Source organism: Camponotus floridanus, unplaced genomic scaffold (genome assembly GCF_003227725.1).
Source record: "Camponotus floridanus strain SB8 unplaced genomic scaffold, Cflo_v7.5 scaffold28, whole genome shotgun sequence".
In the NCBI taxonomy this organism is placed as follows: Eukaryota; Metazoa; Arthropoda; class Insecta; order Hymenoptera; family Formicidae; genus Camponotus; species Camponotus floridanus.
This window is the reverse complement of record NW_020229414.1, coordinates 2,595,781-2,615,143: the sequence shown is the minus strand read 5'-3', so window position 1 is coordinate 2,615,143 and position 19,363 is coordinate 2,595,781. Positions and strand designations below refer to the sequence as shown.

At 39.5% G+C, this 19,363-nt stretch overlaps 4 protein-coding genes across 6 annotated transcripts; 2 read left to right on the top strand and 2 right to left on the bottom strand.

Moving 5' to 3' along the window:
- Positions 1-721: 721 nt before the first annotated feature.
- LOC105250873 (transportin-3) lies at positions 722-5,811 on the bottom strand. 2 transcript variants are annotated; one of them, XM_011257213.3, is made up of 18 exons: positions 5,610-5,811; positions 4,997-5,200; positions 4,693-4,850; positions 4,543-4,615; positions 4,285-4,422; positions 3,995-4,200; positions 3,768-3,912; positions 3,516-3,662; positions 3,182-3,417; positions 2,969-3,108; positions 2,692-2,883; positions 2,300-2,538; positions 2,079-2,219; positions 1,777-1,988; positions 1,531-1,687; positions 1,246-1,413; positions 1,055-1,167; positions 722-974 (listed from the first exon to the last, which is right to left on the bottom strand). In XM_011257213.3, the coding sequence occupies exons 1-18, from the start codon at positions 5,733-5,735 to the stop codon at positions 914-916; spliced, it is 2,856 nt and encodes a 951-aa protein (XP_011255515.2). In that variant the 5' UTR covers positions 5,736-5,811; the 3' UTR covers positions 722-913. The 2 variants fall into 2 exon arrangements, with proteins under 2 accessions (XP_011255515.2, XP_025265502.1); XM_025409717.1 differs by lacking the exons at positions 4,693-4,850; positions 4,997-5,200; positions 5,610-5,811 and having other exon boundaries at positions 724-974; positions 4,285-4,433.
- A 616-nt stretch (positions 5,812-6,427) lies between these two features.
- On the top strand, positions 6,428-8,880 carry LOC105250874 (WASH complex subunit 3). 2 transcript variants are annotated; one of them, XM_011257215.3, is made up of 5 exons: positions 6,428-6,540; positions 7,440-7,715; positions 7,844-8,008; positions 8,145-8,416; positions 8,720-8,880. In XM_011257215.3, the coding sequence occupies exons 2-5, from the start codon at positions 7,665-7,667 to the stop codon at positions 8,769-8,771; spliced, it is 540 nt and encodes a 179-aa protein (XP_011255517.1). In that variant the 5' UTR covers positions 6,428-6,540; positions 7,440-7,664; the 3' UTR covers positions 8,772-8,880. The 2 variants fall into 2 exon arrangements, with proteins under 2 accessions (XP_011255517.1, XP_019882955.1); XM_020027396.2 differs by lacking the exon at positions 8,720-8,880 and having other exon boundaries at positions 8,145-8,420.
- LOC105250875 (60S ribosomal protein L44) lies at positions 8,857-10,502 on the bottom strand. The gene is made up of 4 exons (XM_011257216.2): positions 10,359-10,502; positions 9,509-9,682; positions 9,042-9,158; positions 8,857-8,958 (listed from the first exon to the last, which is right to left on the bottom strand). Exons 1-4 carry the CDS (start codon positions 10,476-10,478, stop codon positions 8,938-8,940), a joined length of 432 nt encoding a protein of 143 aa, XP_011255518.1. The 5' UTR covers positions 10,479-10,502; the 3' UTR covers positions 8,857-8,937.
- A 1,337-nt stretch (positions 10,503-11,839) lies between these two features.
- LOC105250876 (acidic leucine-rich nuclear phosphoprotein 32 family member B) lies at positions 11,840-17,803 on the top strand. Its single transcript, XM_011257217.3, has 3 exons — positions 11,840-12,196; positions 16,855-17,029; positions 17,120-17,803. Exons 1-3 carry the CDS (start codon positions 12,089-12,091, stop codon positions 17,185-17,187), a joined length of 351 nt encoding a protein of 116 aa, XP_011255519.1. The 5' UTR covers positions 11,840-12,088; the 3' UTR covers positions 17,188-17,803.
- The last annotated feature ends 1,560 nt before the right edge of the window (positions 17,804-19,363 follow it).

Sequence of the window (19,363 nt, the reverse complement as noted above, 5' to 3'; positions counted from 1 at the left end):
TTAAAGTCTGCGAACATAAATTTGTATTAATTTTTCAGATATCTTCATTAAATGTTCATATAATACATTTACAAGTGCCTAATTAAAAATTATTTTAGTTTCTGAAATGTGTGCTTTTCATATATTATTTGTTATGCAAGTTGAACAAATATCATTAATTATTTTTGAATGTCAGAAACTTGACTAGTTTTTTACACCGAGCAAATGTAATTACATTGAAATAGTAGTCAAGACTTAAAAAAAAATATCATCAAATTTTTACAAATAATTAATAGAATATTTCAAGCGTAAATATAATTAATTCAGCATGATCCATTTAATTTATAATCATTAGCACACACATCTCCATCAATTCTGTTTACGTATTTATCATTTATAGCGTATGTCTGCAAGATATTTAATTTTTGTTTTATTGAAAAAAGTTGATCGATGCATTAATTCTTTGGTGTTTCTGACCAAAATATCGGAAAAAATTAAAAAAAAAAAAAACATTTCTTTATAGACATATAGACATTTGTCTACATTTAGCAATAGATATTGTATGGATATCTGTCCTATACAAATCAATTTAAAAAATTTAAATAATTTTAATTATTAAATATAAATCTAAAAATAATATAAAGAATTTCCTATGATATATACTTGTAAAAATGTATAAATGTCAATAAAAATATTTTGCAAACATAACCATAGATAATAAAAACATAAAAATCTAATTTTTTTTCCTAATGTTTCTACAGCACCTTATGATACTCACTTTTCGCTGTTTCGATATTTTTATTCTTTACATAGTAATTGAAACTCTTGCTGGAAGATCTTAATAATGTGAATTTTTAAGAAATTTTATGAAGAAATATATATTATATATTTTTTTATTATATATAATATATAATATATATTATATAACGGATTTTTAACGGTACAGACGTGCGAAATTTCGTAGGGCGATCGTAACGATTTTTGGTGTTTCTGACCTAAATATCGGAGAAAATAAAAAGATGTGAGTATAAATTAAATACTATATTTTAACATTACCGCATTGCATGCTACGTACCTCGTGACTGTATTGTGAAATTCAGTTAGCTGTTCGGATGTGGCTGTAGGAGCTCCGCCCGCGTTTTGCGACGGCATCGTTAGAATAGCTTCCGCTAACCATTTCGACATAAGCTGGAAAATATGAAATGAAAATTATGTATGCGAGATGCACGAAAAATGTATTATAAAAATTGATAAAATAAATCTTACATCTGTATCATTTCGCGTAAGTTCTATAATGACATCAGCCACATCGGATAACATGTAAGAAGATAGTTCAAATACTGAAGCGTGTAGTAATTTTATAACTAATGTTTGGCCTTTCTCTTGCAATATATTTTGTACCAATTGTCGCCGTATCGTATAATCCGATCGATCCTAAATATAGATAAAAATATGATTGAGCTCTATATATATATCTATACGAGTCACGTGTGCATAAAGAAATTTTATTTTAACGTTTTTTTTATTCTCACAACATGTTTAATGAATTACCTTATAACTGCGACCACTATGTAAGAAATCGTAAAAGAATTTCATTACTGAACTGTTGGCATCTCGATGATCCAAACTGCAAGCCATTATAGCGCAATCTACAATGCTTCCGATAACGGGAGAATGCAATAAAGGGACAGGGGCTCTTTGAAGAAACCTTTTGTACAAAAAAAAATAACATTATAAAAATATTGCAAGATATGATTCGATAAAAGCACTGATAATAATTAATCATTATAATCTCACCTGGCGCATAACCTGAATAGATCATCTACTGTGTCAGGATGATTTTTTAAGCCATCTTCTTGTTCGAGAAGAGCAAAGGTGGGACAAATAAAAGCTTGCAACATATTTAATAGATTACATATACATTCCGAGTCAGTCGCATATTCGTCTACCAATATAGAACCAAGATACAAAAAACAACTATGTTGATGTGCCGTATATAATGGTACAATCTGTGTGGAAATAAAGACAATTTATATTTATGTATTAAATATAAATAAGATATAACAATATCATAATATAGTCGAAAAATTATACAATACCTGTTTTACAATCGGTTCAAGTAATTGAGCAGAATGTTTGCCTACGCAGCGTACTGCAAAACGTATGCATCTACAACATCTCTCTATAACTCTTACATCCCGTTGATATCTTTCGCATACATTCGACAATACTGGCCACATCTATAAATACAAATAATGATATAATTCGTACAAATGTTACTAGTATCTTAGAAAGACTTTTCGTCTTTAATAACACTCACTTCAATGACCACACTTTGACAAGGATGAGGTTTATTGGGATCGTCAATTTGAGGATTAGTGTGCTTAAATATAGCAGCTAATCTATCCAGCCATATCACAGGATCAGTCTTGGTTCCTCTCTCGATTGGAATATTATCCGCGAGAAGCGCCCACAAGGAACTCGCTTGAAAACAGCACAATTCTCGCATTGCCGTAGTAATTTCCTCATGTGGTAATCTCGCCAAAATTATCGACACTCCTATCACACGATACACATATAATGCAAATAATGCTTCTCATATAGTTTGATTAATGCGAGAAAATTAGATGATAAAATTATAAAATTGTGTGTATTTTTATGTATATTTATATTTGTATTTTATTTATGCAAATAATACAATTCATTAAATACCTTTCAGTAGGCCAATTGCTGCATCATTACTGATAGGAAAATTGTCAAGAGAACGCGCTATTTGCAAAAGTCCAGAAAAGTGCGAGGCCATATGTAACGGACAAGCTGTACATATGCTTAACAATGCACCCGAGGCGGCACTTCCTAAACCCTTTTGATTTAAACATGCTAGGAGGAAATTTAACACTGGTTCTGAAATAATGAAAAATTTTGATAATCACTATACTATAATGGAATATACATCTAAATTGATGGCAAATGTTTACTAAAGCGTTACCTAATGATTGTGGATGCCTATCTATCCATTCGCATAGTTCGCCTAACAGAAGAATACTGGTATAGCGAACAGCTATGTGAGTATTTTCTGGTAAATTAAGAATAGCTTCTACCACTTTTGGAACTACGTCATTTTCTTCTCTATAAGAAAGTCAATCATTATTATATTTAATCTCTTGTTTCATAATAAATAAAAAAAAAAAAAAAGACATACGGCAAAATGTTTTTCGCCACTGCTTGCATTACGAAAAGTGCAGCCTCTGTGGAATCCCAGGTAGGTGTATGTACAAGTTGGCCCTGTGGTCCAGGTCCTCCAGTCAACGACGAGAACATTTGTCGAAAACAGTGACTGCTTCCAACTACAAACACTACGTCTTTTATCAGATCCGAAACGCGGTTTCGAAAGTCGGCAAATTCCTCCCCTCCTCCTCCTTCTTCCACGAGGCCCAACTAGCAATTAATGTAATTAAATTTTTGTAATTATCAATCTATTGTCTGTATCATATAATATTACTGACATTTAATAAAATCTTAATATAAATACTGACATGGTCTGGTTCCATTTGGCAATGTCTACAAAGGGCACCAATCAGTCTCTCAATATGCGGCCGAAATACAATATTAAGATCATCCCTATTTTTCTGATAAAGAATTTCCGATAGTCGATACCACAGGTTAAAAGTTATTTGCGCAACCTTGGTAAAAAATATTTTATAATCAGTGATGAAAACATTTTGATTCAAGGAAAATATTTACCTAATAATAATGAATCAAAATTTATACATTTTCAATATATTTACCTCATAATCGTGATGACCAACACATGTGAGAACAAGATCCAAAATTTGTGTGGCATAAAATTGTCCCCCGCGTTCACTACCTGCTATCATAAGTTCTAAAAACGTTTCGGCCAATTCCGTAAATATCCGACAATAATTTATAGATCTGTAATATATTTAATGATTTAAAATATACTTATTTTATGCTACAAATAGTTGACAATACTTGAATATACCAAAGAATTTACTTTTCCATATCCTCATGCGCAACAGATAAATGATATGGTTGTTCTAAATTCATCACACTCGTGAAAACACATAATTGCACTTGCTGCAATTGAGCGCTATTGTTGCTACCACGACTGGTATCTTCTCCCAACGTTTGCAAAATTACGCAAATGCAGTCAGTAGCCGTTTCATGTAATTGCGAACCAGCCATATGATTGCTAAGAACCTACAAGATAAAATTATTAATTAAAAGAGGACAGAAAATAATTAATTTTTTCCAAAAAATTCTCGTTATTAGCAAGAGACTCACTTGCAAAGCATAAGTAATTACGTCGCTGGAGGGTATAGCTTCGAGCGGTATTGCATGAATAGTTATCCAACTGGTAAAACATCGCAAAATAGTCACTCGAATTTGTACATTATCACTGCCATTTTTTAGGCACATTTTCTGCAATTACACTATATATGAAATATTGAATAACTAGTATTGAAATAAGGAAACGTCATTATCATTACATATATACATTAAATGAAAAATTCTTATATATATTATCGTTATTACACATACTAGAAATTCTGTCACAGTATCTGCACTTGCATTAAATTCGAGTAACATATGATGTCTTCGATTAGCTCCCAGCCTGGATAAAGATAAAACAATTGTAATTCTTTGAATTCCACTCTTTTAACATCAATAAATAAGATATTTAGATCATACCTAAGCGATCTTGAATTTGCTTCTTCAGGAAGTACTGTCAGTATTTCTAGCAATGGCCAGAGATTTGAAGTGCTTGTTCCAAATCTGTTAATTAAATCCACTACTGGTTTTTGCCACGATGTCATTTGTAGGACCAAATCTGCCAGTGCTAAACATAACTGTAAATAAGAAAATTTAAAATTATTAATAAAAATTACGGCAAACTTAAATACGGGCAAACTTAAATAGCAAAAAAATACAGAATCATAAAAATTTATCAAAAAATATAAAAAAGGTAGTGTTATAAAAAAATGTATATAAAGACCTGTGTAACAATAGCAGAATTAGTATGTTCATTAATTTGAGATATATGTTCCAGCAAGGAATCTCTTAGCGAAATGTGAGCCTCTTGAGGTAATTCGTGAAAAGAGAATTGTATTTTAGTCCGCATAGTTTGCGCAGCAAAATAACAGGATTCTATATTCCGTTTTTCATGCAACATTTCATCAGCTATCTTCCATGCGAATACCTGTAAAACACACAGAGATTTATTAGAATCAATTTATTTTACAGAACCTGAAATATAACAAAATTACATCCAACAGAGTCAAGAGTCGCATCACGATTACTAATTTAATGGATTAATAGATCCATTGAATCTGATAGATAAAAAATATGAATGAAAGGTGCAATTGCTTTGACATTTAATTTAATTCGTTCATTTATCAAATACATTCATTTGACAAGAAAAACACCCTTGATCCCTCTTTCAGGTTAGCCTCCCGACAAACTCATCCTCGATGCGGGTAACACCGCAAAAGGTGAGAAATTTGCACACTTGCACACACTCGAGCCGAATAAGATGTGCACGAGGAGAGATAACGAAAAGGATACATTCTTTTTCTCAAGAACCGCAAAACAATATAATATAGGCTCACCGATTTCTGGAGTTCCCCCAGCCATAATGACGCTTTTCCTGGCTCGACCGGATTTGTATTATTATACAAAGAGCACACGGCCTGGTAAACGGTCTCCAGGCTCGGCGGCAGCGAGAAACTTGACATTGCTTTAACGGGGTGCGTTCCGTGTTACGCGTGAAACGCATAGACTCCATTACTGTTGCGCAGCGCTTCGAAATCGTGCCGTTTTATCAATGCGCATGAAGCGCTTTATAGTTGGAACGGTTGTCTGCGCATTCCGCACGACGATTTTAAAATAAATAATGTATTAATAAAATAAAAAGAATTTATATAATAATAATAATAATAATAATAATAATATATAATAATAATAATATATATTAATAATATATATTAATATATAATAAAATAATAATTACATAATTTAACAGTATATTAGGATACATGCATGAGGAAAAAATAATGTATTAATAAAATAAAATGAATTTATTATATAATAATAATAATAATAATATATAATATTAATAATGAATATTAATATATAATAAAATAAGAATTATAATAATTATAATTTAACAGTATATTAGGATACATGCATGAGGAAAAAATTATAAACATAAATAAAAAACATAATATTAAGAGGATATAAAAATAAAAAAGAATCGCGGATTTTCAAGTCCCGCTAAGGCTGGAATTTATTTCTGGGGATAAAGCCGCCTCAATCCCTCTCCTGTTCCTTTCCACAACTCGTCTGCACAGCACGGACATGAACCACGTACCGTTACCGGGCCTCAACGGATATAGTTTGCGTTCACTCTCTCAGGCGGCGCGTCAAACGTTGGGAAGTGTGCTTGTCGGAACTGGTGGCCGCTCTCAGGTTTCCCTTTGCTTCAGAAAATATTCGGGCACCGCGAAATTTCCAGACAGCTGATTCCCGGGTGACAATCAGGTGTGTTCGGCGCGTCTTCTCTTGGAAAAAAAGCAATGCAGGAAAAACGTGACGAAAATTAATTCTCTCGTAATCCTCTCTTATTGAAGTATTCTCTCTTTCGCGTCTTATCGGAAACTTAATTTTCTTATAAAAAAATGAAGATAATTATTTTAGGAAACAAAAATAATTATTTTACACAAAACGAAAAATAATTTTCTCAAAGACCAAAATATATATATCATTATCTAATTACGAGAGCCTGTTATGTATATATGTGTAAAGTTGTTAAGGATGTTTTGTACTTATATTCAAAATATTAAGAATTTAATGAAAATTGTACAGAATGTCCTTACATATGTTTAGAATCTTCAGTACAATTTTTAAATCGATTCGCTAAAGCGTTTCACAAGTTATAAGGATTTTAATTTGCACCGAATTAACATGTATTCTTATGGGAAACGTATAACTACGTCGATTCAAATGACAAAAACACATGGAAATAATATTGAGAATTTGTTTAAAATTTACAAAAGTTTAGATACAGAGGAAATATTTGGTCAAATAATATTATACAAGTACTACTAACTGGTTAAAAATATATTAAATATAATTCAATGAAATTAGTCATGCATCTGTCACAAGGGGAAATTCTCTGCCAAAAGTTAATCATTTCGATTAACAAAATTCGGAATATTTCAGTAAAAACACAATAAATATTAAAAAATACATGCATGTAGCTAAGATCAAATTGTAATATTCTACACAATTTCTTACTCAAAATACATCAAAAATGGATATTCGTCAATATTGATTTTCAGCTACTTTTTGCTAGGATTGTACATACAAAACATCCTTAAAAAGCTTTTCAAAAACAAATTAGCAAATTTAGTAATCTCTCGATGATTCGTTGATTCTAGGGCATCTAGGGTTCCATCGGCAAGTTAGGCTCAAGCGCCTCGACGATGCGCGCAGATTCAACGTTCATTGTCGATCCGAAGAACCTTCGGGACACGAGTACGGTTTCCACTCTCCATATCCGAATCCGATGCGCATGAGGCGAGATGTACTCGTATATACGTGTGACAGAGGAGTTGACAGTTTGATAAACTGAAAACGGAGACTTGGCATATTCATAATCTACGATGAGTGATTACAAGATGCCGATAATCGAGCCGACTATAGACTATACAAAGGTGTCGATAATGAGATCCTAACGTTTCTTGTGCATAAACACGCCATTGAAAGCGATGACGTTCCGTTAAGATGCTTAACGGGATGATGATCAGTGCAGGGAGCATGCTTGAAATGATTTGTATTCTAGGTACCGCCAATCAACCAAAAACGAACGGTCTCTTTCATAAATCACTTTATTACTCATACCGTTACGTTTTTGAATAAGTTTGCCCTGTGCTGCGAGGAGAGACTGTTTGAGTTTGAAAATAAGTTGCAAAAGTTAGAAGCGTCGTTAGAGATACTAGAATCGCGGGTACGTGAATGTTTCATGCAAACTTAAAAAAAAAATTATCATAGAAATGTATTGTATATAACATATTTGTCATAAAAATCTTTGCGCAATAAATTAGCTAGAGTTTAACATCTTTTCAACGTTTCCTTTTGCGTAGTTATCTTCTATACCTGGTTTAGAGCAAGAACATTGTAAAGAATCAAATAATGTTAACAAAAATGATACAAGTAAATTAGAGGAAGTAGAAGTACGCAATGTGGATGAGCCTGATAACAGTGAAGTAGATTCTAAAGACGAAGAAACAAAAGTACAGTCCGCAGCTAAAGATCCTCGCTATGAAAAGTACTTGAAAATGTTACACGTTGGTGTACCAAAACAAGCGGTAAAATTAAAGATGGAGCAAGAAGGATTGGACACATCTGTATTGGAGTAAGTGTATGATGTTCGCTTTGACTTATATAGATATTGTACATTTGCATCGTTAGTAATATATACATTTGACATATCTCAATATTCACATTTAGATATCCTCTGTAGAATTTACATGTACTAATTCTATCATTAAAACAAGCGCACATTGCTATTTTATAAAGAAGAAGCATGATTATATTACTGCCAATGTGTGCAAAAATAATCATTTATTATATATATATATCTGGTGTACAAGACACAAATGCAAATACTGAGATACATGTATTTTTAATGCCTCTTTTTTTTTTCTTATCTTGTTAGCAATCCACATCAGATAGTTTCTATACCACGGTTGTCGGACAATGAAAATTAAGATGAATAAGTGTTGAGGCTGTTAGCGCTGTTTGTTTTAGGCATGTTGGATATTTTTTCATGTTATAAAATATAAATCATTCAAATAAAGATGTGTACAAATCCCTGTACATTTATTTATTTCTTATTAAATACAGAATACGCGCCAAAAATGTTGAGGGGGTAATTTAAAACTGAATCATTTGACCCTGAAAATAACAATAATTTTGTTAGTACAAAATCAATTCAATATCTTATCTTTGAATATTTTTTCAAACATGTTTCTACTCACCTTCCTCTTCTTATCACCACCCAGTTCAAAGTGTTTGCATCTTTTCAGTGGAATTTGTTTTCTGTATTTGCATTCCGTACATTCCATCCTCAGAACAATTTTCTTTGTTGTTTTTGCCTATATACGTGTGATAAAAGATAAAATATATTTAACAGAAGGTTAAAGTAATCTTTATTATTTCAATATAACATATGTGTCTACTGTTAATATTATTTATTATATCCATTAAGTCGATATCAATATTTTAATATTTATTATATCAATGAAGTCGATATCAATATTTTAATCCTTAACACTAAAGATCATTATATGCAATAGCAAATAATATCTATGAATTTGCATGTAAATAAGAGAGTTGTAATAACATTTTCCAATTCCAATATTAAAACTGGTCCTCTTACACATCGACTAATAGATATAGTACAAAACTAGAATTCATCCTTAATAATACAAAAACACATGCTTACTTTCTTCCTGAAGATGGGCTTGGTTTGACCGCCAAAACCTTGTTGTTTGCGGTCATAACGTCTTCTGCCCTGCGAGGCATGTCTCTCCTTACTTTTCTTATACTGCGTCACTTTGTGAGTTTTGTGTACTTTGCATTTTTTGCAAAAAGTACGCCTCTGCTTCGGTACGTTAACCTATAATCAGAAAAATAAAATGCATAAAAACCTGAGTTATTTATTATATCAATTAAGTCGATATCAATATTTTAATATTATTTATTATATCAATTAAGTTGATATCAATATTTTAATATTATTTATTATATCAATTAAGTCGATATCAATATTTTAATATTATTTATTATATCAATTAAGTCGATATCAATATTTTAATATTATTTATTATATCAATTAAGTCGATATCAATATTTTAATATTATTTATTATATCAATTAAGTCGGGATCAATATTTTAATCCTTAATACTAAGACCTTTATATGCAATAGCAAATAATATCTATGAATTTGCATGTAAATAAGAGAGTTGTAACATTTTCCAATATTAAAATCCCTTGTATTTTTTTTACATCAGCACAAATTTGCCGAATAACAATGTCATTTATCTCCGAGAAATTAATCAACCATTCTAAATAATTTACGAAATTTTATCTTTGAATCAAAACATGTTTTGCTGTAACAAGGTTATGTTCCGTCACGTCACAATTAATATCGAGTCGCAAAAGATATTTGCGGAAAATCCAAACGATACATTTCGGCCGCGGATGCAAATTTCACGACGAGTCCAAGGATAACGATCCCGGAGATATTCGCGGATAAAAATGACCGATGTAGGAAAACTCTCATCGACTTACCATCTTGAACGAATAGAGAGAAAAGGGAAACCGACTCGGACCGGAAGTCGCAGCGCCGCGGACGGGAACTAGAAACGCGACGCGCCTGCGCAAACGTCCTCCGCGTTGCAACAAATTCATGAACCTTGAGTACACATTTTTTTTGTGCGCTCCACGTGCATAAATATTAATACGACGTGGACCGATGTTATAACATTCCAAGAATCTCCAACTCTCGCGTGTCGGGGCGAGCGGCGGGGGAGGAGGTTGTTTACGAGATATCGGGCTCGATCGGATCTCACGCCATTAACGCGGTCGGCATCAAAAAATTGGTATATAAAACCTCCAATCGATAAGCGTAATCTTATATTAAGCCACCCTTTCGTATTTGCGCTACGCGGGATATAAATATAAACGAGCCGGGGCGGGTTCAATCTAACAATCTATTCGTCCATCTCGATCAATCCTACGCGATAATAATCGCGCGTACGTGTACGTGCGTACACGGACGATTAATCGACGCGCATCACGCGTGTGTGCGCTAAACAATAAGTGCATACATATATCCGTCTATCGATTTTAAAGGGGAAAGACGAGGATGGCGCGTCGCATTTTTGCCGACGTACGATATCGCGTCGGACGAGTTGCTCCGCTTAATTAAGACGGATTACGTAACGCGATGCAAATCAACGAAAACGGAGAATCGTCTCTCGGGGGAGAGCGAAAGGGGTGAAGGCGCGCGCAGGACGAATTTCGGCCCCTCTATCTACTCCAGATTAATCCGCGCGTCTTTGTGCACGCACTTTGACCGCGTTCGCGGGACACGTGCGTGCGGCGTGACAGCTCTCTCTCTCTCTCTCTCTCTCTTTCTCTCTCTCTCGCTCGCTCGCTCTCGCGAGGCGATCCGTTCGTCGCGCGATCGAAAAGCAACCCCCGAGCGCGAAGAAATATCTATCGATTTTTTTCGAGCGCTCCAAGAGCGACGTAGGCGACGACGACGACGACGATTCGCAGCGCCAAGGCTTATTTGAATCGAGCGACGTAGCCTCGAACCGGACGTCCCGCTCGGGCCACGAACTCTCGAACCCCTCGTCCTCCGCGAGTTTTAATTCTATTCCGACCCGGGGCGGACGCGTTCCGCGCCTACGCCGATCGCGGCGTCGCGGGACGCGACCCGCCGCCGGAAAATCGCCGATTGTCCCCGGTAAGGTCGGCGTACGGGCCGTCGTCGGCGCCGACCAATCAGGGAATTATCGGCTTTCAAACCCGCGCCATCTTCACTTGCGAACAAAGCCAGGTTGGACGTGCTAGGAGCGTGCCGTGATCCGGTAGTAGTTCGCTCTGCGCTATTCGCGCCACAGTCGTCGGCACACGCTCCACTCCTGACTGGTTCGGCTCCTCCGCCCCCTCTCGCCGTCCCCCTCGCGGCCCCCCTCTCTCCGTCTCCCTCCCTCTCTCTCTCTCTCTCTCTCTCGCTCGCTCTCCTCTCGGTCCCCCCTCCTCCCGGTCTCCCTCTCCCTCGCGGCCCCTCGGGTCTTCGCCTGACGACGCTGCTCTCTCAGGCATTCCGGCGGAAACCGACGTCGTGAGAGGACACGTATCCGTAGTCTCGTTACGCGTACACGCCACAGCCGCCGCCGCCGCTACCGCCGCCGCTCTTTCGCACTCCGGGAGTTCGGTACGAGTCGCGAAGTCGCGAGTCCCTTTCTGGATTATCGACGCGTCGCAGGGTCGTCGATCGGACGGGCAACATGAGCACCAAGGAGAACAACGAGGTCGCCGTCGAGAAGGTGACGGAGAACGACAAGGCATCCGCGGACGCGAAATGCGACATCAAGGGGATCAAGAGGCCAGCCGAGGTGAGTACCTATCTCTACCCTTCGTCGATCTCGCCCTCACGAGATTCCTCGCGGAACGTCGGAGTCGAAACGCTGGTCCCTCGCCACCCCACGACGCGCTCCCGAGATCGTCCCGTGGATTTTCCCGCCCGTCCTCGCGTTCTCGTACTACGCCGCGCCGCCGACGATGACGACGACGACGGGGCCCGCGGGTGCCCTCGGGGACGGGACGCGGGGACGTCCGGGAGCGTCGGCGACGGGACGCGAGGGAGAGAAACGCCGCGCCGGCCGGCGTCCGCTGCCTCGCCGGACTCCATATTTCCTCGCGCGAGCGGCCCCGAGCGCAGTCGAGCGCGTGCGACGTCCTCCGAGGGACGTGGTGTTTTTTTCGCCGCGAACGCGCAAGGGACGCCATTGTATATTCGCGGGGCCACCGCGAGTCTCTCTCTCTCTCTCTCGCGCGCGCGCGCGCGCGCTCGCTCTCGATGGCTGACGATAATGACGACGGCGATGACGACTCCTAACGGAATCATCTATAATTACCGCGTTTCGCGATTTCGAAATTCGAGGCAACGCGCCGCGCGCGTGGAAGAGCGAGAGAGAGAGAGAGAGGAGAAAATGCTCTCTCCGGCGCCATGTGCTTCGTTTCTCGCATGTCTCTCTTCGCGTCCAGCGAGTTTACCTCGGCTCCTCCCCGCGCCCTCTGCCTCTCGCGCGCGCACGCTTTCGTTTTCACGCCTCGCCGCCTCCGCGGCGTGCCTCGTCGGTCGGCCGCCATTTTTCTCCGCGCCAGTGTCATCGTCGCGATCCGGAAAAGCGCGTCCCGCGCATTTTCCCGACCGCGCTCGCACGTCGCCCCGTCGTTTCCATTATGGCGGCCGAAACCAAGCCCGCGTTCGCCGCTCGTCCTCTCTCTTTCGCGCCATCTCTTTTTCCCTTTCTCTTCCTCCTCTCTCTGTCTCTCTCTTTCTCTCGAGCGTAATTGATCGATAATTCGCTATAAGAGAGTTAATCGCGCACGACGGTCGATCGATAGCCCGCCCTCGCACGTCCACTCCGGGTCGACACGGTGCCATGAAATTGTTTACCGATCTGCGTGCATAAACACGGCGACCAAGGCTTCCTTTTCCCTCCTACCCCCTCCTCTCGCTCTTTCTCTGTCCGTCCTCGACGCTCCGTCGATGTAGAAGCTCGGCGGCGGCTGTTCCATCTTTCTCTCTCTCTCTCTCTCTCTTTCCATCTTTTTCACCGAAGGTACCCCACTTGCGCAGCTAGCGGCAACGCCGTGCGTTATATACCCGGTGTACTCTCCTGCCTCCCTGTTCTTTTCGCGGCTGTGGCGACCGCGCGCGTTCCTACGAACCGTCGTGAAAACATCGTCGCCGCGACTTTTCATCTTGAATCACACGCGCGGACGAGCGTCGTCGCGTTGCCGCAGATAGGCTTTATTTTTAGCCGATAATTTACCATGCGATTGCGCTCCGGGGCAAGGAAGGCCGTGGAAACGAGCGCAGAGTCGAGTCGCATCATGGTGTCGTGTCATCTCGCCGCGTCACGTGGAAAGGACCCCGCGTAAATGACACACGCACCCAACGCCGCTCGCTATATTACGTCCAGCGCCGATATCAGTCTCTGCCGGCTCGACGACAAGCTCCAAAAGAATATCCATTTTCCACCGTCCCTCCTTCAGTAACCATTTATATAATATTTATATAACATATATATATTTTTTTAATATTTATATAACATGTAGATATTTATTAATATTTATATACATATATTTATAATATTTATAACATTTATATTTATAATATTTATAACATTTATATAACATATAATATTTATAACATATAATATTTATATAACATTTATATGACATTTATATAACATAATATTTATATAACATTTATATATATATATTTATATAACATATAATATTTATATAACATTTATATAACATAATATATATAAATATAAATATATATATAACATTTATATAACATATAATATATATGATATTTATATAACATATATAATATTTAAATAATATTTAATATTATATAATATTTATATAACATATAATATATATAATATTTATATATAACATATACCAAACAACTATATATTGTATACATTTATGCGCGATAGTATCGCTGGGGAACGAGGCGGGAAAAGGCGGGAAGCTGTCGAGGTCGCGGGAGAAAAGGCGAATCCGGGGAATCGCGGTCGCTTCTGGTCGTCGATGACGGTCCTTCTCGAGGAGAAGAAATTGTCCGGCTTCGCTATTTCGGCCCCGTGGCCCGAAATTGCCGCCGTTTGGTATTGGTATCGATACGAGAGACGCGCGCGCCGGGAGTCGGCGCGATTCGGGCCGCTCGGAGCGAATTGAGAGAAGGCGGGAAAAGGCGTCGCGTCGATCGGATAACGTTAGTTGCGTGGATCGATGTGCCGCCAGCCAGAAATAACTTATTGCATTTAACGGTTATCGTCGTGTCTCCCGACGCGACCGTCCTCGGCTTCGCCGCAAACACCTTTTTATCGCTTAATTATCTTAATTAATCCGTTTTTACCGAGCAAGCCGTTGCGGCCAATCGCTTCTCGTTTATTCGACCGACGATCGTCCAAGATTGATCCGTCTCCCGCTGAAACCAAGATCGTCCCGATAAGAGGGAAAATCCGGCGTCGATGCGTTTCCGCTTCGGTTTCCGACAAGGACGAAGTCGTTTGGAGCGCAATCTCGTCGATGATCCATCGAGATTCGATCGACGTCGTGCTTTAATTACGTAATAAGCAATATTCATCGCGTCGATTAACGAGGAATTTAATGCAAGAAAACGAATCTACGCGATTGGAAGCATTAGGTTATCTAGCGAGACCTCGTGATTGGGAATGGGTAGATAGGTAATCGCGCGGGGATAACGAGCGATGGCAGCGTCGTCGTCGTCGTCCTCGTCGTCGTCCGTCCTTGTCGGACCAACGCGAATGCGTCGCTGTTATTCGCGTCCAGCCGAACGTTCGCGAATCGACAAACTCGAACGAGGATAGAAGCGGCAACAAGTTCGAAGTAATGCGCGCGTCAGCTCGTCGATCGAGTTTCCATTGTTTGTAGACGCCGTCGGTAACCGATCCTTTATTAGCATTTTATCGCAACAGGTCGACCATATACGACGATACAATTACTGTGGGAGAGACAGAGAGAGAGAGAGAGGGAGGAAAGTGCGTAACATCGATTCAGCGTCAAATGTCTCGATCCGACATTCCTGCCGCCGGTCACTTCCGGTAATCCTTCCCCCCTCCTCCCGCTTCATTCGACGCCACGTAATATTTCGTTCTCTTTTAGTTTGGATTTATTCTCTTATTCGAAGCCTTCGCGTTTGTACGCGACACTTGGCACGCTGCTCCGGTATCTTCCTCCCTTATCTTCCCCTCGCGCGTCGCGCTTTCTCTCTCCCTCCCTCCCTCGTAGATTGTACGCAACGCGAACCGTGTCCCCCCTTCTCCCTTCCCCCTCCCTTCCCCGCCGCGGCGTGCGACTTCGTCATCTGCCAATCACCGCCCGGCTTCCCACCGCGCGTCGCCGGCTCGCGCGCCTCCGATTGGCCGACGCGGCGCCGCGCGCGCCCCCGATTGGCCGACGCGGCGCCGCGCGCGCATCCGAAGCTGCTTTCTCGCAGCCGCCGATATGCACGGCGCGTGTACCCCGCACACACCAGCCGGCTGCAATCGCCACCGCCGCCGTCGCTACCACTACCACTACCACCCGCCATCATCATCATCGCCAGCGTTATCGCCCCACCACTGATCGGCGTTACCGACGCGGCTCTCTCGAACATGCCGAATGTCGGAAACCGTTGTTGCCTCGACACCCTGGACGACGTGTCCAGAAGCGAATTATTCGAGAATCCTGTTGCTGGAGCTAGATCGCCTGACGCGACTCCAAAGTCCTCGCGGCACGTTTTCAAATCGCCCTCGGAGCAAGCTTCGTCGCTGGCTGCTCGCAGCACGCACTTCCCCTCGGAATCGATAAACTATAATGATTTATTGTCGCGTTTTATGGTCGTTTCGGGCCATCGGGACTGGATCAAGGGCATGATTCTACTATCGGGGAGATAGACCGTACATTCCCGCGTTTTCCTCTCTTAGTTGGACCATCAACCGGTCTCCTTCTCGCCTTCAGCGCGTGATGATGTTGCGGGAAAGAGAGAGAAGGAGAGCAGCTCGAAGCGTTTCTCGGCAAAGTGGCGATACTCTCTACTACCTGTCCTTCGTGTTTTTGGCATCGCCGACAGATTACTCAGACGCGACTCCCTCCGCCATTTCCCTTTTCCTGTCCCATCCTGCTTTAACGCGCAGGGAAAGTCCCCACCATCTCTCTTTCCTCGCCGTCGTATTTCTTGGCGGGAAGGGACCTTGTCCTCCTCGCCGGCCGGTACGCTTTTCTCTGTCCTTATTGGTTGACTCTCCCGCTGTCGCTGCCGCCGCGCAAAGCTAAATTTTCTCGTCTCCCTATCATCCCTTTGATAGCTGAAAAAAAATTACAAAAAGATGTAAACCCCTTCTTGTAGTCCCTTGGAATAAATGATGATCGCAAAATAAATCTTTACCTTATACATATTTGCCGCCAAGTCACTTGTTTGTGTGTCGAGAATTTATTTTAAATAAGTCTTTCCATGTTGTAGGAGAAAAATGAGGAAACAAAAAAACAGAAAAAAGAAGAGAACGGAGATGGTGAGGTAGAAGAAGACGAAGTTGAAGATGAAATCGAAGACGAAGAGGAGGCAGACGGTGACGGAGAGGAAGATGACGACGACGACGACATACCTGAAGGCGAAGAAGATTTGGAAGAGGGAGAAGGTAGATGAGCGATAATTTCTTGGATTGTTCCTTTGATAAATCTCCCTCTTGAGAAATACGTGATAAACTAATCAGTTCCTTATATTGCAGATGAGGAAGATGACGATGCGGAAGGTGAAGTAGAAGGTGAAGTAGAAGACGAAGAAGAGGACGCATAATGAAAGAAGGGGGAGGAATATGTAACTAAGAAGGGAGGCGTTAGGCACGTGGCGTCATCGTCGATTTTCGGCAAACTCAGCAAACTTACTCTCATATTGAGTGGTTGGTAATAATGTTGATATCCATCGTGCCCAATCCGTGTTACTGGATCCTCTCTCTTCCGACCTACAACTAAAAATTACCACCTCACCGGAATTGTGGTGGGCTGACACGCATTAGATGCGAACGCAATCCTCTTGTCTTGGCTCTTCGCAATTCTGGTAGTCTAGCCGTCACCAAATGCTATTAGGTAGTTTGAATGATAACTGTATATTCGTCCTGTGGACTCGGCGGGGTTCATTCTACTTGCTATTCAGATTCTTATTTCGATCGTTTGTTCGCGCGAATTCCCACGACGAATCTATCGTTTTATCCGAACCACCTACTAACAGGTATTTGCCGTCATCTGGCTTTCTTCGTCGGGACAACATTTTATATAATGAAACTTATTTAAGATATACAAAAAAACTATTATATTTAAATAGTTGTAAAATGAATTCGAAGGTGATTTTTTTTACATTTAAAATCAAATTTACGTTTGTAGTTTGACGAATGTCTCTCACCTTGTGCGTGTGATATATTGAGTTCTCCTTCTTAAATTGAAATGTGTAATTGCAGTGTCTTCACAGGAGCGCGAGGCTATCGAGCAGAATTAAGTAATTCATACGTAACGAGCGGCAAATAAATGGAATTAAAATAGGCACGAATGGACATCTCTCGGCATTCAATATGTACACTAAAACAAAAAAAAATTCTTAAAATATAGATGTAATACAATACCGCTTCGTGCTCCTGTTTGGTATAGAGACAGGAATTAAGATTAACGCTCGCGTCAGGTAGTGTGGATGAGTAATATGTGACTTTAATATTGCATAATAATTATACATAGTATGTATAAAGTTATGGGATAAGAAACATTTTATTATTAACGATAATATTATGTAAACGTAATATAACGCGGAGAGGTTGTTACACTTTAGGCTTGGGCATAGATAAGGGAGAGCATCGAACAGTCAACTTGTAAAGTGTAAGGGCACCATTACCCTTCTCGATTCATTTCAATCATATATATATGTATATATATATATATAAATATATAATAAATTATATATATATATATATATATATATATATATTTATATATAATATATATATATATATATATACACACATATATACATATATATACATATATAATTTTTGTAGAAGGTAAGAGTTCAATTATAGATAAATATATATTTATAACTCCAGAACTGCCGTACATGACGCAAAATTACAAAAGAAAAAGAAATCTGAACTACATATTGTCGCAATTATATAATAAGTACTCTTACTCTCCCTATTCGAATGTTCTTATTTGAGCGTAATTGGAGCGCGTTTCAGTTACTTTTATGTATCATGATTTTATCTTGATTTTATAGTGGACTACTTGTAGCAATGATTCGTTGACTAGTGCAGAATGAATCGGCAGTATTTATTCATTCTTACAGTTTTCCACATACATAACGATTCGCGTTGTCTTAAGAATTGTACATTCGTCAGATTCGCGTTAAAAATATTTAAATATAAAGATATTTAATATTTTTTTTTTGTGACACGATCACATTGCGGACGGATTAATTCGTTGGTTTGACAATTAAAAAGACGGCTCTTTGTGCAAGAATCGGTGAATCATTGCGATTGGCGTGTCCATGCCGCTACTTATTTTCGGGAGACTGTTAGATAAAAGGGTGCAGAGACATTGCGGTTATACCATTGTACCATAGCAGCATAATAATTAAATAAAGATAACGATAATTTGAATGCGAGAAGATGTCCCACGTTTTAATGTACAAATATTTTCGAATGAGATAGTTAAATAAAACGCAGTTAGATCAGAGAAAATGAATTCGTTCTCATAAGTAGTGATAGGTTTTAATATCTGAAATGAGAGAATTGTGAGGAGATGGCAGGCAGTGTAAGGGCTGCTTCTATCCACGGACTAAAATCCCGCTATTTGGAAACCAAGGAGATGGGGGATTGGACCGTGTTGTAACGTTGATACTTACAAGAAATCCCTTACCGTCGAACGATGATGCAGAAAGAAAAAAAAAAGAAAACTTTAATACTCCTCATAAACACATATGTAACGCGTCC

What these genes read in the sequence shown, in the direction of transcription:
- LOC105250873 (XM_011257213.3), bottom strand. Translation starts at nt 5,735, where the DNA reads ATGTCAAGTTTCTCGCTGCCGCCGAGCCTGGAGACCGTTTACCAGGCC. An exon ending in TAATTACTTATGCTTTGCAA is followed by an intron (nt 4,201 to 4,284) that starts GTGAGTCTCTTG and finishes TTTATCTTGTAG; the next exon opens with GTTCTTAGCAATCATATGGC. An exon ending in TAGGCATCCACAATCATTAG is followed by an intron (nt 2,884 to 2,968) that starts GTAACGCTTTAG and finishes TCATTATTTCAG; the next exon opens with AACCAGTGTTAAATTTCCTC.
- LOC105250874 (XM_011257215.3), top strand. Translation starts at nt 7,665, where the DNA reads ATGAGTGATTACAAGATGCCGATAATCGAGCCGACTATAGACTATACA. An exon ending in CGACTATAGACTATACAAAG is followed by an intron (nt 7,716 to 7,843) that starts GTGTCGATAATG and finishes TTTGTATTCTAG; the next exon opens with GTACCGCCAATCAACCAAAA. An exon ending in TTGGACACATCTGTATTGGA is followed by an intron (nt 8,417 to 8,719) that starts GTAAGTGTATGA and finishes TTATCTTGTTAG; the next exon opens with CAATCCACATCAGATAGTTT.
- LOC105250875 (XM_011257216.2), bottom strand. Translation starts at nt 10,478, where the DNA reads ATGAATTTGTTGCAACGCGGAGGACGTTTGCGCAGGCGCGTCGCGTTT. An exon ending in CTCTCTATTCGTTCAAGATG is followed by an intron (nt 9,683 to 10,358) that starts GTAAGTCGATGA and finishes TTCTGATTATAG; the next exon opens with GTTAACGTACCGAAGCAGAG. An exon ending in AGCCCATCTTCAGGAAGAAA is followed by an intron (nt 9,159 to 9,508) that starts GTAAGCATGTGT and finishes ACACGTATATAG; the next exon opens with GCAAAAACAACAAAGAAAAT.
- LOC105250876 (XM_011257217.3), top strand. Translation starts at nt 12,089, where the DNA reads ATGAGCACCAAGGAGAACAACGAGGTCGCCGTCGAGAAGGTGACGGAG. An exon ending in GGATCAAGAGGCCAGCCGAG is followed by an intron (nt 12,197 to 16,854) that starts GTGAGTACCTAT and finishes TCCATGTTGTAG; the next exon opens with GAGAAAAATGAGGAAACAAA. An exon ending in AGATTTGGAAGAGGGAGAAG is followed by an intron (nt 17,030 to 17,119) that starts GTAGATGAGCGA and finishes CTTATATTGCAG; the next exon opens with ATGAGGAAGATGACGATGCG.